The sequence below is a fragment of the Schistocerca piceifrons genome, chromosome 4 (genome assembly GCF_021461385.2).
Source record: "Schistocerca piceifrons isolate TAMUIC-IGC-003096 chromosome 4, iqSchPice1.1, whole genome shotgun sequence".
NCBI classification, from domain to species: domain Eukaryota; kingdom Metazoa; phylum Arthropoda; class Insecta; order Orthoptera; family Acrididae; genus Schistocerca; species Schistocerca piceifrons.
The window spans coordinates 31,264,535-31,281,201 of record NC_060141.1 but is presented as its reverse complement, the minus strand read 5'-3'; the positions used below and the strand labels follow the sequence as shown (position 1 = coordinate 31,281,201).

The following is a 16,667-nucleotide window of genomic DNA, read 5'->3' as shown; positions in this document are numbered from 1 at the left end:
TAACTGTGACTCCGTGTTGGCCGAGACTGATGTAGGCTATTGATACTTAATATCGACTTGTGGTAACTTGCAAAATGAAACAATAGACTGTGAAATGTTGACGAGTTATAGCGAGCTGCTGATAATGTATTCAGCATCCATGCTGAGAAAAACAAACATGTGAATTAGCGCGACAGGCATCTATTACAATGTCCACAAATGATTCAAGACAATGAAGCAGTGTCCCCCATCATATCTGATCTTTTACTATCCACGAACAAGGTCGCGTATCAGGCAATACTGACAAAGTTTGGCTGGTAACTGGAGTGGAAGAAGCAATTGTATCTGTAATGGGAAAAGAGGTGGGCGCGACCAGTGGTCAGGCGAATAAAACTTAGACGTCCAAAAAAGTTGCTTGAGTACAACAAGTAAGCCGATACCAAGATGAAAATCTATAGTACGGCGTGTTAGGGAATTCGCAGAAGTAGCGTGGATGCGTGTCATTACACATCGCAACACCTGAAAACACCTAAGGGATACTTTTTTTTTTTTGCATCTGTGGACGTCAGACGACTGACTATGGCTACAATCTACACTGTCTGACAAGGAAAGTGACGCACCCAGGAGGGGAGCAGAAAACGAAAAGAGAAGGTACGTGATGTTATTGTAGTGATCACAAAATGGAGTCAAATTTACAAAGAACTAGACAGTATGAAACCATGTATCAGAACGTTAATTTCAAAGGCAGTGTTATTTCAGCCATATAAAATTGTTCATTAGGTACATTGTATCACGTCAACATTCTCCATCACGAGACAGGTTTGCACAAGTTTGCACTTGACCGTGACCGGGAATGTTGACGTGGTACAATGTACCTAATGAACAATTTTATATGACTGAAATAACACTGCCTTTAAAAATAACGTAAAGTCGAAACGCGCAAGGTTGTTGGGAAAATGAAAGTGTGGTCAAAGCATGAGAAAACTTACAAAAAGTGCATTGGGAGTATAAATACACTTACCGAAATACTCGCAAAACCAAAAAGTACTTAACGTAGAGTAACGAAATTTTGGAGTACATTTGGCTAGGTAACATATTTAAGTGATTAAGATTGCAAGATCGGAGTTTTCTGTTCAAATGGCTCTGAGCACTATGGGACTCAACTACTGAGGTCATAAGTCCCCTAGAACTTAGAACTACTTAAACCTAACTAACCTAAGGACATCACACACATCCATGCCCGAAGCAGGATTCGAACCTGCGACCATAGCGGTCACGCGGTTCCAGACTGTAGCAGAGTTTTCTGTAAGCGCGAAATAATCCACTGCGAATGTGCAATGTTGGTACATTAATAACCGGTCTGACCGCCAGAACGTTGAACGCAAGGATGTAAAAGTACATGAATTATGTTGTTCCGTTGACGGACGTAAGTTTGTGGGATGCCCGTTGCACCTGACCGGTAAAAACAGAGACGGATAATGCTGTTCGTGGATTATGTTAGAGCTGTCGATCGATGATGTACCGTATGTGATCGATTGGAGACATATTTGGTGATCGAGCAGGCCAAGGCAACGTCTCGATACTCCATAGAGCTTGCCGCGTTACAACAGCGAGCGAGCGAGCGTTATCATGTTGGAAAACACCCCCTGGAATGCTGTTCATGAATGGCATCACAACAGGGCCAGTCACCAGACTGACATACCGATTTGTAGTCAAGGTACGTGGGATCACCACGAGAGAGCTCCTGCTGTCACAAAAATTCGCACCCCAGACCGTAACGCCAGATGTACCGGTACGTCCAGCGTGTCTAGGCCACGAACGGGTTGGTTGCAGGCCCTCAACTGGCTTCCTTTTGACCAACAAACGACAGAACAAGCGTCCATCAGGAAGCACAACAGACCACCACCCTGCCCTTGAATGATCTCTCGCCTGACACCACTGAAGTCCCAAGTGGCGGTGGTTTGGGGTCAGTGGGATGCACTGCAGCAGGGCGTCTGGCTCGGAGTTTTCCTTTAAGTAACCGATTTGTGCCAGTTGGTTGTGTCACTGTGGTGCCAACTGGTGCTCAAACTGCTGCTGCAGATGCAGTACGGTGCGCCAGAGCCATACGCCGCACGCGATGGTCTTCCCTCTCGGTAGTGCCCCGTCGCCGTCCGGACCCCAGTCTTCCTGCGAATGTACGTTTTCGTGACCACAGCTTCCAGTAATCATGTACAGTGGTTACATTCCTGCCAAGTGTTTTTGCAGTACCACAGAAGGAACATCCAGTTTCTCGTAGCCCTATTACAAGACATGGTTCAAACTCAATCAGGTGTCAATATTGGCGTCTTTGTCGCCTTAAAGTCATTCTTGGCTAACGCCAACTCACTATGCTCAGTCTGAAAGGTAGCTAACACTCACGACCACTACAGCGTGTATTTAAAGCAAACCTAATTTGCAGCCTCGTAGTGGTTACACTACGTCCACTCTTACGCGACTGGTGCGAAATTAGAACAGACATCATCTTTCAGATGTACACTCATGCTCATTAATTAAGGGTAATTGCAGAATGTGGTGCCACACAACGTGGCACTACACAAAACTGTCGCTAATAGCAAAGGCACATAGGGAAAACACGCGACACAGATTTCTAAGTCCACACTATTTGTGATAAGTTTAAAAAACCGTCCCGAAAAACATGTGCTACAAAACGCCACTGTTTCCTGCGCATGTACCCCGACATCAATGTGGGATATGATCACCATGCACACGTGCACAGGCCGCACAACAGGTTGGCGAACTCTGGATCAGGTGGTCGAGCAGCTGCTGGGGTATAGCCTCCCATTCTTGCACCAGTGCCTGTCGGTGCTCCTGAAGTGCCGTAGGGGTTTGAAGACGTGCAGCGATACGTCGACCGATAGCATCCCAGACGTGCCCGATGGGGTTTAGGTCTGGAGAACAGGCAGGCCACTCCATTCGCCTGATATCTTCTGTTTCAAGGTACTCCTATACGATGGCACTTCGGTGGGGTCGTGCGTTTTCATCCATCACGTGGAAAGTGGGACCCACTGCACCCCTGAAAAGGCGGACATACTGGTGCAAAATGGCGTCCCGATACACCTGATTTGTTACAGTTCCTCTGTCAAACACGTGCAGTGTTGTACGTGCGCCAATCATAATCCCACCCCACACCACCAAACCACGACCTCCATACAGGTCCCTTTCAAGGACATTAAGGGGTTGGTATCTGGTTCACACCAGATGAAAACCCGGCGAGAATCACTGTTCAGACTATACCTGGACTTGTCCGTGAACATAACCTGGGACCACTGTCCCAGTGACCATGTACTGTGTTCTTGACACCAGGCTTTACGGGATCTCCTGTGACCAGGAGTAAGTGGAATGCACCTTGCAGGTCTCTGGGCGAAGAAACCGTGTCTGTTCAGTCGTCTGCAGACTGTGTGTCTGGAGACAACTGTTCCAGTGGCTGCGGTAAGGTCCCGAGCAAGGCTACCTGCAGTACTCCGTGGCCATCTGCGGGCACTGATGGTGAGATATCGGTCTTCTTGTGGTGTTGTAGACTGTGGACGTCCCGTACTGTAGCGCCTGGACACGTTTTCTGTCTGCTGGAGTCTTTGCCGTAATCTTGAGATCACACTTTGTGGCACACAGAGGGCCCGTGCTACGACCTGCTGTGTTTGACCAGCCTCCAGTCACCCTCGTATTCTATCCCTCATAACGTCATCAATATGTGTTCTTTGAGCCATTTTCAAAACACAGTCACCATAAGCACGTCTGAAAACGTCAGCACACTTACTCTTTGGACCGTACTCTGACATGCACCAACACACCTCTGCGTATGTGGATTGCTGCCAGCGTCACCGTGCGACGACCGCAGGTCAAATGCAGCACATGGTCATACCCTGAGGTGATTTAAACCCGCAAACCGCCCACCAGAGCGATGTTTCACCATGTATCAGCATTATCCTTAATTTATGAGCATGAGTGTAGAAACATACCTACCAATTTTATGTCGCGCAACTTATTGTTTGTGTTATAATTTTTTCCCGCCAGCGTATATCAGTTTTACAAAGTATGTCATTTCATTGTCATTATCGTATGAATTGCATGATTCTTTGGGTGCAGAAGGATGAAGATTGTTGTTATTAATCAACACAAAAGATTAACCATCGTACGGCACATGTCTGAAAGTTTAATCTTTCAAGATAACTTTTAAAAGGTTCAGATTACCCATAAGCTGTTGAGAAGAGTTCTGGATTCTTCAGAATGTGAGGAGTAAGCTGTCAGAATCGATACAGGACTGTACTCAGAGCGAGAACTTTCATTTCTGCAGAGAACCAGTAGATTTCTATGTTCAAAAACAAAGAAATAAATAAACTCACGTGCCTTCCCAAAGAAATATCAGTAAAAGTAAAACTGTCCATATTAGGCACTTTAGCAGGAAGCTACTCTTTTTCTTATTTTTCGACGTTTCTGTTGCTTTTTCTTTTTTTCTGTACTGTATTCTTTTATTTAAAATGAGTCGGTGAGTCAGAGTTGAAACGAATTTTAAAGGTAGGATCTTTCTTGGAATTTTAAAGGTAGGATCTTTCTCCTTTCTAATGCATTTCCTTCCTTGTAATGTAAGTGTTTTTTCTTACTTAAAGTCTTGCCCGATAATATTGCATCTCCATACAAATCAGATTCCTTCTTATTTAGAAATCATGCTTTTTATTTAAATGGAACTTTCGTGAAGTCTAGATAGGTAAGTAGATAAACTCCATTGGCCTTAAATTGTCTGTTTGATAACGCAAGTTCCTTGATAATATGAAATAACAGGTTCAGGTCAAAACATGAGAACTGACATTTTGGGCAAAAATGACTTACGCATCATATGATGTAGCAGCTTTCATTCAGAGTTAAGTGCATGAGTTACTTTTCAAAAATCTTTGCAGATGGCAGAAGAATACAGCTTGCTCTTTCCTGGTAAATAGAAACTGTTGCATGTATAACATGGCATCTTAGGCAAAATGGTTGCTAGGAAGAAGCTGAAGTTTGAAGGGAGGATGAATGCGAACAATATTGCGATATAAGAACGGCTATTAAACAGTGATTATGAGTGTGGCGACTCTGATAAAGACCCAAATCACCAAGAGACAAAACATGAAAATGATTACAGCGGTAGTAACGAACAAAATGAGGTAAGAACTTTGACTAACTTCAGATTTCCTTTTGCACGTAGACAATGCTATCTGCTGTAATTAACGTGTTATGAATGCTGTGGATAAGCGCAGACACTATTTTCTGTGGTTACCATGTCACACACGCTATGCATTAATGCAGAGAACTAGAGTTGAAAGATATGTACTGTATTATTCTCCTGTGTATGTGTTTGTGTGCATATTATGTTTTAAAGTGTGTAGTTCACAATGTCAGTTACTACACTGTATCTAAGGAAGAATTTTCAAATGTATTTTTCAATAAGGTTTGTTAGGAAGAACTGAAATGAGAATTTTAGTTTTAAATGAACTTCAGTGCAGGGTTTTTTCTTGCTTATTAAATAATTACAGGGTGGTCCAAAAGTCCGGAAACACCCTCATAAAATTCAAATGAAGTAGCAAACAAGAAAACGGAGTCCCTACACACGTGGAAATGGAAGGGGGAAACTTTATAGGCTATGCCACCAACATGGCGGCCATCTTGAAAGCCGCCATCTTGGATTCAAGTCCAAAATTTCAGATGGGAATGTGGTCATGTGACATATCAAACAGATAGAGAATTTCACCAGAAAAATAATGCCGTTGTTATTTTAAACATAGCTTTATTCATTCTCGGGTTATAGCTAGCTACATGTGGCAGCGGTGGGACGCTCGGCAGCATGTGTGTTATGTGCCGAAGAGACATTACGCCGATGTTACACAGCCCCGAGAGACCACCAACAGTCAAAGGAATGGCTCGATATGTTGTCCATTATGTTGGATTGTTAATGCTATCCTCCGAACCCAGTCCTGATGAACTTTGACCAACACATCTGGCTGAATTTGACCTCACGCATCAGCAGTGCGCTGCTTTAGATGATGCAAATCCCGTATTTTCACAGAATAAACCAGTCCTTTGACATGACCCCAAACATAAAAATCCAAGGAGTCAAATCTGATGAACGTGGTGGCCACTCCACAGCACCCCTACGACCAATCCACTTTTGAGGGAACTGCACGTCCAGGTATGCTCGCACAATGTGCCCAAAATGGTGGAAGAATTCCGTAAATGTCCCGTCCTCCGTTAACAATTAGGGAAACACTTCTTCATCCAATAACTTCAGATAAGCATTGGCTGTTAACGTACCATCAATAATAAAAGGTCCAACGACTTTGGTACCCCACACACCACACCAGACCATCACTTTTTGTGAGTCGGCCGTTTCGGAAGCATCAATCCAGTGCGGATTTGTGTCGGACCAGTATCTGTGATTTTGCTTGTTCACTTCACCATTGATAAAGAAATTGGCTTCATCACTGAACAGCACCTGATAGGGGAAACGTGGGTTTATCTGCAGCTCCTATGTCACCCATTCTGCGAACTGTACCCAACGGTCTGGGTCATCATCGTTCAGGTGTAGGAGCAGCTGAATTTTGTATGGGTGCCATTTGTGCTGCGATAAAATTCGCAGTATGGAGGTACGGCTAACCCCACATTCTTGTGACAGGCGACGAGTACTGCGTTGCGGACTCTTGCTAAATGATGCCAACACGCTCACTGTTGTTGCTTCATCGGTGGCGGATTTTGGTCTTCCAGCCTTAGGTTTATCTGCGACAGAACCTGTTGCTCGGAATTTGGCCAAAAGCTTGGCAACAGCGCTGTGAGTGATGGGCTGTCTGGTTGGGTGACGACTGTTGAAGTCCTCAGCAATGACCCATGTGCTTCCTACTCCTGATATCAAGAAGATTTCAATGCGTTCTTCATGTGTTAAGGACGTTTTGTAACCTGTATATAAGGAAACAATGATTAAAACGTTAGCACGAGTAAGTGATACCTAACAGTTAAACACATGTAACATATCAGGTATGGGATAGTCACTTTGCACCGTTTCAGACTCCATTTTATGACTTCTCAGTGCGTAATACTCACGCTGCCGAGCATCCCACTGCTGCCGCAAGTGATTGGCTATAACCCGAGAACGAATAAAGCTATGTTTAAAATAACAACGGCATTGTTTTTCTGGTGAAATTCTCTATCTGTTTGATACGTCACACGACCACATTCCCATTTGAAATTTTGGATTTGAATCCAAGATGGCGGCTTTCAAGATGGCAGCCATGTTGGGAGCATAGCCTATAAAGTGTCCCCCTTCCCGTTCCTCGTGTGTAGGGGCTCTGTTTCCTTGTTTGCTACTTCATTTGGATTTTATCAGGGTGTTTCCGGACTTTTGGACCACCTTGTACATTAGGCCTACAGATTTTTAATTTTTTTTTTGGAGTAATGCAGTTCTCGAGAAAGGAGCAACAGAGGTTTAGTTTATATTCAGAAACGAGGGAAAGGAAATGAGAACAAGGGCCGTGAACCTGGTACTAACTATAACTGTAGGAAAAGGTGTTCCCAATTATTCAACGAGGAAGAAAGAATGGATATTGTTAAAAAGTTTCGGAATATGGAAAACTGAGGATACCTGTCTTAATAGTTGCATACAAGTAACTGAAACAAAGAAAACTGTAAGGCCGTCAAGACGGAGTACAACTACAAGGTACGGTTTGATATCATGTACTGGAAAATGCTGTGCAGTTTGGGATCCTTAGCAGATGGGATTGACGGGGTACATTGATAAAGATTAAAGAAGGGTAGGACGTTTTGTATTTTCGAGAAATAGGGGAGAGTGTCGCGGACATGATACAGGATTTGGGGTGGACACCATTAAAACAACGGTGTTTCTCGTTGCGGTGGGATCTTCTCACGAAATTTCAATCACCATCTTTCTCCTCCGAATGCGGAAATATTTTGCTGACGCCGATCTACATGAGGAGAAATGATCATCATAACAAAATAAGGGAAATAAGAGCTCACACGGTAAGATATGTGTTCGTTTTTTTCCGCGCACTGTTCGAGGGTGGAATACCAGAGAATTATTGCGAAAGTGGTTCGATGAACCCTCTGCCAGGCACCTAAGCGTGATTTACAGAGTAGTCACATAGATGCAGATGTAGATCTTGAATATTCATGGGCTAAAGAAAGGTAGGGGTCATCTGGCACACTTAACACCCAAAATAAGAGAAGGCTGTGAAACTCCCTCTGTAGATGGAAGGGGAAAACACCAACATCATCCAGAAAGACATTCAGATGCAGTCACTGAATTTGTCAATACTCTCACGAATAGACTGCTGACACACACCAACCAATACAAGAGAGCTGATAGCCCAAACAGAAAATTCATTAGCATGGAGCACACAATAGAAATTTGTTGTGATAAATACAAAGAAGAATGTGCACAACAGCAGAAATCACCTTATTAAAATCCTTATTAAAATCCTTATCTGATCAACTTGAGTTACGACAGCGCAAAGCGAAATCAGGATAGGATGTTGTATTTTCTGATTTGTTCCACACCCACTAGAATCATCTCATTTTTGGGTCTGTGAAAAGAACACTGAATCTAATCTATACTTGCTACAGAAGGGTCACAGAAAAATCGAGGTATTTACATCATTACGTTTGATTTGCAGCAGACCCTACCTACCCCCAAACTTTCAAATGGTCTTGTTTTCTACAAAAAGGAACTCCTTCTCTACAATCTCAGCATCCACACTTGTTTAGTAAAACAAGGATATTTTTACGTGCCGGATGAAGGAACTGCTGGCAAACGAGCAGTTGTTTACTGAAGCACTTTGGACGACACGTCATGCGGGGGGAGAAGTTAATAGCCATATCATCAGACAACTGCAGAAGCCAAAACAACAACTCAAGCATTGTTGCAACATGGTTGAAACTTTTATCAGATGATGGATTCAAAACTGTCTCAAACACATTTCCGCAAGTATGGCTACAATGTTGCCTTCTGATCACCATTATGCTGTCGACGAGAAATATCTACAGAATAGTTGTCAGTAAGTATTTTCGGCTAACGAATGGGAGAAGGTCGTGAACAAGTGTTAGAAGAACAAACCTATGATTGTGCACTGTATGATCACATATGATTTTGTGAAGATTTCAAACTTACTGGGCATCTTCAGTCAGACTTGTGAAACGTGTCCTGGTGAAAAGTTTTGAATTAGAAATGTTGTGAAGATGGAGTTTACAAGTAAAGAAGCTGAAAAAATGATGGTATGTAATTCATACCATGGCGAAATAGATCCTGTATCAGGAAGGCTAAGAGGTCGTCCGGTGCAATTGCTCAAATGCTTCAAACGCTCTCTTCCAGTTCTACACACAGGTCCACGACCCATCGAGGCAACCAAATTCAGTGGTGTAATGTCTTGTTTACAGTACATGCTGGAAGTGCATCATACTTATTACAAGGCATAAAAATAGCTGAGAATTCAAAGCAACAATGGGAGCAGTGAAAGTGAAATTTGAACGCCACAATGAGTGTTTTGAGGTCTCAAACTTACTAAATTTTATTACAGTATGTTGCCTCATTAATACGTTGCTTTAAATTATTAGCTACCAAAATTTTAACTTTCAATTTTCCCGTGGAAGGTGTACATTTTTTATACCATGTATAAGATGGTATCTTCATTTTACAACCATCAATAACAAAGTATCTACCACATAATTTGTGTCAATTTCTCATGTATTACTTCTTTTTACTTCTTAAAAAATTATTTCCGTTTTGTAGCCTTACCAGTCCATTGTTTAATGTTCAAATATTTAATAAAAAATATGACTATACGATGGAACCTTGTAAATGTATAATAATATTTTGTACAAAACTTCACATCTAATAAGTACAAGACACTAAAATGTCATCATGTTTTACACTCGAGTCCCTTAAATATAAATGTAAACGTTTTATCCAAATTCCCTTTCTCTTCGATTAGAAATCTCCACAAATTAATATTCTTAAAATAAATTCTTGTTTTTCAAAACTGAAAAATATTTTATAACAAGTTCTCTGTTTTCTTGTTTCTATTGGTGTGTTTTGTCTTCCTTACTAAAAACAGTGCGTGTTGTAAGCAGTCACCTGCTCTGGAAGTCATACCTTTTTTGTCGTCCATCTACATGGAAGGGAAACAATTTTTAGACTCAAATAGCTTTTAACGGCTTGTTTGCTAAAACTGTTCTCGATAATATGAAATACAAGTCTTACGAATTTAACAAAGATCTATTTCTCTGTTTGTTACAGACAGCTATTGCACTGTAATTTTGAGTCCAATGTTTTGTTGTATTTACTTTCCCGGTTAATCCTCAAATAAAACAACAACTGGGAATTTAGATAGCCGAAGGTGTTTTGATTCGACATTTCACGTTTACATATTGTCTCACGGGACCATTTCCGAACAAATATCAGCTGGCTTAATACTTTCCTTTTACGGGATTTGTAGAAGAATTTTTTCTCGTTGATGAGTGCATCAACGTTGGCAACACCAGTTTGCGCTGCCACGACGATAACATACACCGCGAATCGACAACTGTAGGGCTACGTGTTGAATACGCTACTCTTCCTCTTGGCCCGCTTCGTTCACTTACCTCTATCTTCCGACCTTGAACATTTTTTTCTCTATTATTATTCATTTTCGTACTGTGCTGCCAATATTTCCCTAAGTTCGGCCGATCTCATGCTTTGCTTCCAGGATACAGCAACGTTCGGATGTGTTTATCCTTTTACGCATGCGCAGTTCGAATCTTGTGGCATACAAGTACGTAGTTAGTATGTCAACTACTGATTCTCTTGACCGCGCGTGACTGTACACTCTGCCGCTGCCACGATGCGGATATTTTGACAATTCCTGTAAGAGTAGTCTTTTGTTACGTACCAGAACAGGCTGAACACACCGTGAGACAAGTGTATGTGATTCGTCTGCATGTTGCTGCACTAGGCTGCGTTCAAAGTGGCACCGACAACGGTCGTCAGACCCTGTCGCCAGAGGTCGCCCGATAACATCGGCGGACAGCGTGGCCGTAGAGCATCCGATCCCCTTCGTCAGCTTTTGTCAGGGCTTTAAACACATAAGATACTGCACCCTTTTACTTGAACAAATTATCTTTTGAGGTTATAATCTGTGCCTAAAATTTCCAATAAAGATTTCGCATATTTGAGGTTTCCAATAAACCTGAGATTTCAGTCCACTGGTTGCGAACTACACTACTGGCCATTAAAATTGCTACACCACAAAGATGACGTGCTACAGATGCGAAATTTAGCCGACAGGAAGAAGATGCTGTGATATGCAGATGATTAGCTTTTCAGAGCATTCACACAAGGTTGGCGCCGGTGGCGACACCTACAATGTCCTGACATGAGGAAAGTTTCCAACCGATTTCTCATACACAGACAGCAGTTGACCGGCGTTGCCTGGTGAAACGTTGTTGTGATGCCTCGTGTAAGGAGGAGAAATGCGTACCATCACGTTTCCGACTTTGATAAAGGTCGGATTGTAGCCCATCACGATTGCGGTTTATCGTATCGCGACACTGCTGCTCGCGTTGGTCGAGATCCAATGACTGTTAGCAGAATATGGAATCGGTGGGTTCAGGAGGGTAATACGGAATGCCGTGCTGGATCCCAGCACGTATCACTAGCAGTCGAGATGACAGGCATGTTATCCGCATGACTGAACGGATCGTGTAGCCACGTCTCGATTCCTGAGTGAACAGATGGGACGTTTGCAAGACAACAATCATCTGCACGAACAGTTCGACGACGTTTGCAGAAGCATGGACTATCAGCTCGGAGACCATGGCTGCGGTTACCCTTGACGCTGCATCACAGACAACCTGGGTGCACGAATGGCAAAACGTCATTTTTTCGGATGAATCCCGGTTCTGTTTACAGCATCATGATGGTCGCATCAGTGTTTGGCAACATCGCGGTGAACGCACATTGGAAGCGTGTATTCGTCATCGCCATACTGGCGTATCACCCGGCGTGATGGTATGGTGTGCCATTGGTTACACGGGTGGGTCACCTCTTGTTCGCATTGACGGCCCTTTGAACAGTGGACGTTACATTTCAGATGTGTTACGACCCGTGGCTCTACCCTACATTCTATCCCTGCGATAGCGTTCTTGCTTCCCGCGCCCGGGTTCCCGGGTTCGATTCCCGGCGGGGTCAGGGATTTTCTCTGCCCCGTGATGACTGGGTGTTGTGTGATGTCCTTAGGTTGGTTAGGTTTAAGTAGTTCTAAGTTCTAGGGGACTGATGACCATAGATGTTAAGTCCCATAGTGCTCAGAGCCATTTGAACCATTTTATCCCTGCGAAACCCTACCATGCACGACCGCATGTTGCAGGTCCTTTACGGGCCTTTCTGGATACATAAAATGTTCGACTGCTGTCCTGGCCAGCACATTTTCCAGATCTCTCACCAATTTAAAACGTCTGGTCAATGGTGGCCAAGCAACTAGCTCGTCACAATACGTTAGTCACTACTCTTGATGAAGTGTGGTCTGGTCAATGGTGGCCAAGCAACTAGCTCGTCACAATACGTTAGTCACTACTCTTGATGAAGTGTGGTCTGGTCAATGGTGGCCAACCAACTAGCTCGTCACAATACGTTAGTCACTACTCTTGATGAAGTGTGGTCTGGTCAATGGTGGCCAAGCAACTAGCTCGCCACAATACGTTAGTCACTACTCTTGATGAAGTGTGGTCTGGTCAATGGTGGCCAAGCAACTAGCTCGTCACAATACGTTAGTCACTACTCTCGATGAAGTGTGGTCTGGTCAATGGTGGCCAAGCAACTAGCTCGTCACAATACGTTAGTCACTACTCTTGATGAAGTGTGGTCTGGTCAATGGTGGCCAAGCAACTAGCTCGTCACAATACGTTAGTCACTACTCTTGATGAAGTGTGGTCTGGTCAATGGTGGCCAAGCAACTAGCTCGTCACAATACGTTAGACACTACTCTCGATGAAGTGTGGTCTGGTCAATGGTGGCCAAGCAACTAGCTCGTCACAATACGTTAGTCACTACTCTCGATGAAGTGTGGTCTGGTCAATGGTGGCCAAGCAACTAGCTCGTCACAATACGTTAGTCACTACTCTTGATGAAGTGTGGTCTGGTCAATGGTGGCCAAGCAACTAGCTCGTCACAATACGTTAGTCACTACTCTTGATGAAGTGTGGTCTGGTCAATGGTGGCCAAGCAACTAGCTCGTCACAATACGTTAGTCACTACTCTCGATGAAGTGTGGTCTGGTCAATGGTGGCCAAGCAACTAGCTCGTCACAATACGTTAGTCACTACTCTTGATGAAGTGTGGTCTGGTCAATGGTGGCCAAGCAACTAGCTCGTCACAATACGTTAGTCACTACTCTCGATGAAGTGTGGTCTGGTCAATGGTGGCCAAGCAACTAGCTCGTCACAATACGTTAGTCACTATTCTTGATGAAGTGTGGTCTGGTCAATGGTGGCCAAGCAACTAGCTCGTCACAATACGTTAGTCACTACTCTCGATGAAGTGTGGTCTGGTCAATGGTGGCCAAGCAACTAGCTCGTCACAATACGTTAGTCACTACTCTTGATGAAGTGTGGTCTGGTCAATGGTGGCCAAGCAACTAGCTCGTCACAATACGTTAGTCACTACTCTTGATGAAGTGTGGTCTGGTCAATGGTGGCCAAGCAACTAGCTCGTCACAATACATTAGTCACTACTCTTGATGAAGTGTGGTCTGGTCAATGGTGGCCAAGCAACTAGCTCGTCACAATACGTTAGTCACTACTCTCGATGAAGTGTGGTCTGGTCAATGGTGGCCAAGCAACTAGCTTGTCACAATACGTTAGTCACTACTCTTGATGAAGTGTGGTCTGGTCAATGGTGGCCAAGCAACTAGCTCGTCACAATAAGTTAGTCACTACTCTCGATGAAGTGTGGTCTGGTCAATGGTGGCCAAGCAACTAGCTCGTCACAATACGTTAGTCACTATTCTTGATTAAGTGTGGTCTGGTCAATGGTGGCCAAGCAACTAGCTCGTCACAATACGTTAGTCACTACTCTCGATGAAGTGTGGTCTGGTCAATGGTGGCCAAGCAACTAGCTCGTCACAATACGTTAGTCACTACTCTCGATGAAGTGTGGTCTGGTCAATGGTGGCCAAGCAACTAGCTCGTCACAATACGTTAGTCACTACTCTTGATGAAGTGTGGTCTGGTCAATGGTGGCCAAGCAACTAGCTCGTCACAATACGTTAGTCACTACTCTTGATGAAGTGTGGTCTGGTCAATGGTGGCCAAGCAACTAGCTCGTCACAATACGTTAGTCACTACTCTTGATGAAGTGTGGTCTGGTCAATGGTGGCCAAGCAACTAGCTCGTCACAATACGTTAGTCACTATTCTTGATGAAGTGTGGTCTGATCAATGGTGGCCAAGCAACTAGCTCGTCACAATACGTTAGTCACTACTCTTGATGAAGTGTGGTATCGTGTTGAAGCTGCATGGACAGCTGTACCTGTACACGCCATCCAAGTTCTGTTTGACTCAATCAAGGCCGTTATTACGGCCAGAGGTGGTTGTTCTGGGTACTGATTTCTCATGATCTATGCACCAAAATTTCGTGAAAATGTAATCACATGTCAGTTCTACAATAACATATTTGTCCAATGAATACCCGTTTATCATGTGCATTTCTTCTTGGTGTAGCAATTTTAATGGCCAGTAGTGTATATACCGATTATGATATTTTCATTCTCAGGACGCCACAAACTCGCTCTTTCTGGACTAAACTTGTCAGTTTTCAGGCTCCATATTTCGTGTGCGAGAACGTCGGTCGGGTTGACTGAAGAAAACAAACTGATCTGCATTTCACCGACTGTCGTACAAAGTCTGTACGTTCGGGAGATAAGATCGGCCACAGTGTGACACACGTGGTGGCGTACTGCTTTGAAAAGATCTGCCGTCTCCGGCCGATGTGGGTCGTCGGTGGTCTGCACCGGTGTCGGAGCCAGTGTGAGCGCAGCTTCACTCTGCGTTTCGTGTTGCATACTTTGCAGGAGGCGGCATGACGTCACCCACGTCGGCGGACGGGAAGGTGCGCTCCATTCTTCTGCGGGCGGTGTCCGCCGGGGAGATCAAGCTGCACCCCTCCCTGGCCGAGCAGCAGCAGCAGCAGCAGCAGCCGGCGACAGCGGCAAAGACAGCGGCGCTGTCGCCGGTGCAGCAGCGCAAGCAGCACCGCCTGGCCAGGGCCAAAACGTTCGTCGCGACGAGGACCACGCGTGAGCCAGAGCCGGGGTGAGTCTCCCACACCTGCATCCGTACTCCAGAACGCAACTAACTGGCTATGTTCAAATTGTTCAAATGCGTGTGAAATCTTATGGGACTTGACTGCTAAGGTCATCAGTCCCTAAGATTACACACTACTTAACCTAAATTATCCTAAGGACAAACACACACACCCATGTCCGAGGGAGGACTCGAACCTCCGACGGGTTCAGCCGCACAGTCCATGACTACAGTGCCTAAGACCGCTCAGCTAATCCCGCACAGCCAACTGGATGTGTCTGAGGTTCTGTAGGCACATCCACATCAGCGTCTAAGTCTACACACATTCTCTGCAAGTGCGTCTTAGACAGTTCTTAGCACGTGTACTGGTTCTATGGGAATGAGAAATATTTATTTATGACTGACATGACATGCTTAAACAAACTGTTACTCGTATTTTGTTTGCAAAAGAATGTGACTAAAAGAATGTGAAAAACAGTATCAATATTGCAGGATAATCCATGGTTTAAGAACAGTGAAACAATAGAAATAGATTTTCAGAATTATACTACTTTTGCTCGGATCTTCATATGAGGAAGATGCGGATGGAGACGTATGTATCTAGTACCACTCTTCTGGCAAATATACGCTGTTATTTATAACGAAAACACTTATTTCGGTAGCGGTAGCATCCCTACCATGTGTGAAAATTTAGCTGCACGTTTTTTAAGAGATTAATAACGTGCAGTACAGCACGAGTTGTAATCTGTATTGTTGGCTGTCATTTGCAAGACAGGAGATTCTTGTTCAAATTAATCCAATATTAAGTGGCGTAAAGAAAAATGGAGAGGGTTCACAAGTAATTCTTGAGTAAACATACCGAAGTAAAGTTAATTTGATTCTCTTTGCAAATAGTTGTATCAATATTAACCATTCTCGTGGTTGTCACTTCACAGCTATACTCGTATTTTGTTCGAGTGACGAGATTTTCATTATTAAAAAAATTATCAAGTTCAAATTAATAATAAGCGTACCATGTAAAAGGTGTTACTACACGCGAACCCACAAAACTATAAATTATTATTCGAATGAAAAGGTTTTTAATTCCACGCCTGAGATATTTCTAAATCTAAAAGACCAAGGTGTTTCACACAGATCTGTTCCTAAGTTATTTTAGGTATATACCGACATTCCAAGGTCACTTGAATATAGGCACTTGAGTATAGGGCACTTGAGTACAGAAAGACTTAACAATATCAAAAATAATAATACTCGCCTGTGATAAGTAGTTGTACTGAATATGTTGTGTGCAGCATTATGTGACCATACGAGGTGTTACAACAGCACAAGTATACAGGC

At 43.7% G+C, this 16,667-nt stretch overlaps 1 protein-coding gene across 1 annotated transcript in view; it reads left to right on the top strand.

Annotated features, from left to right (window-relative positions):
* The first annotated feature begins 15,105 nt into the window (after nt 1-15,105).
* The window catches only part of LOC124795568 (RING finger protein nhl-1-like), a 118,245-nt gene continuing 116,683 nt past the window's right edge, over nt 15,106-16,667 (top strand). The window contains exon 1 of the mRNA XM_047259640.1: nt 15,106-15,221. Coding sequence (XP_047115596.1) covers nt 15,106-15,221 — 116 coding nt within the window. The remainder of the gene's footprint in view (nt 15,222-16,667) is intronic.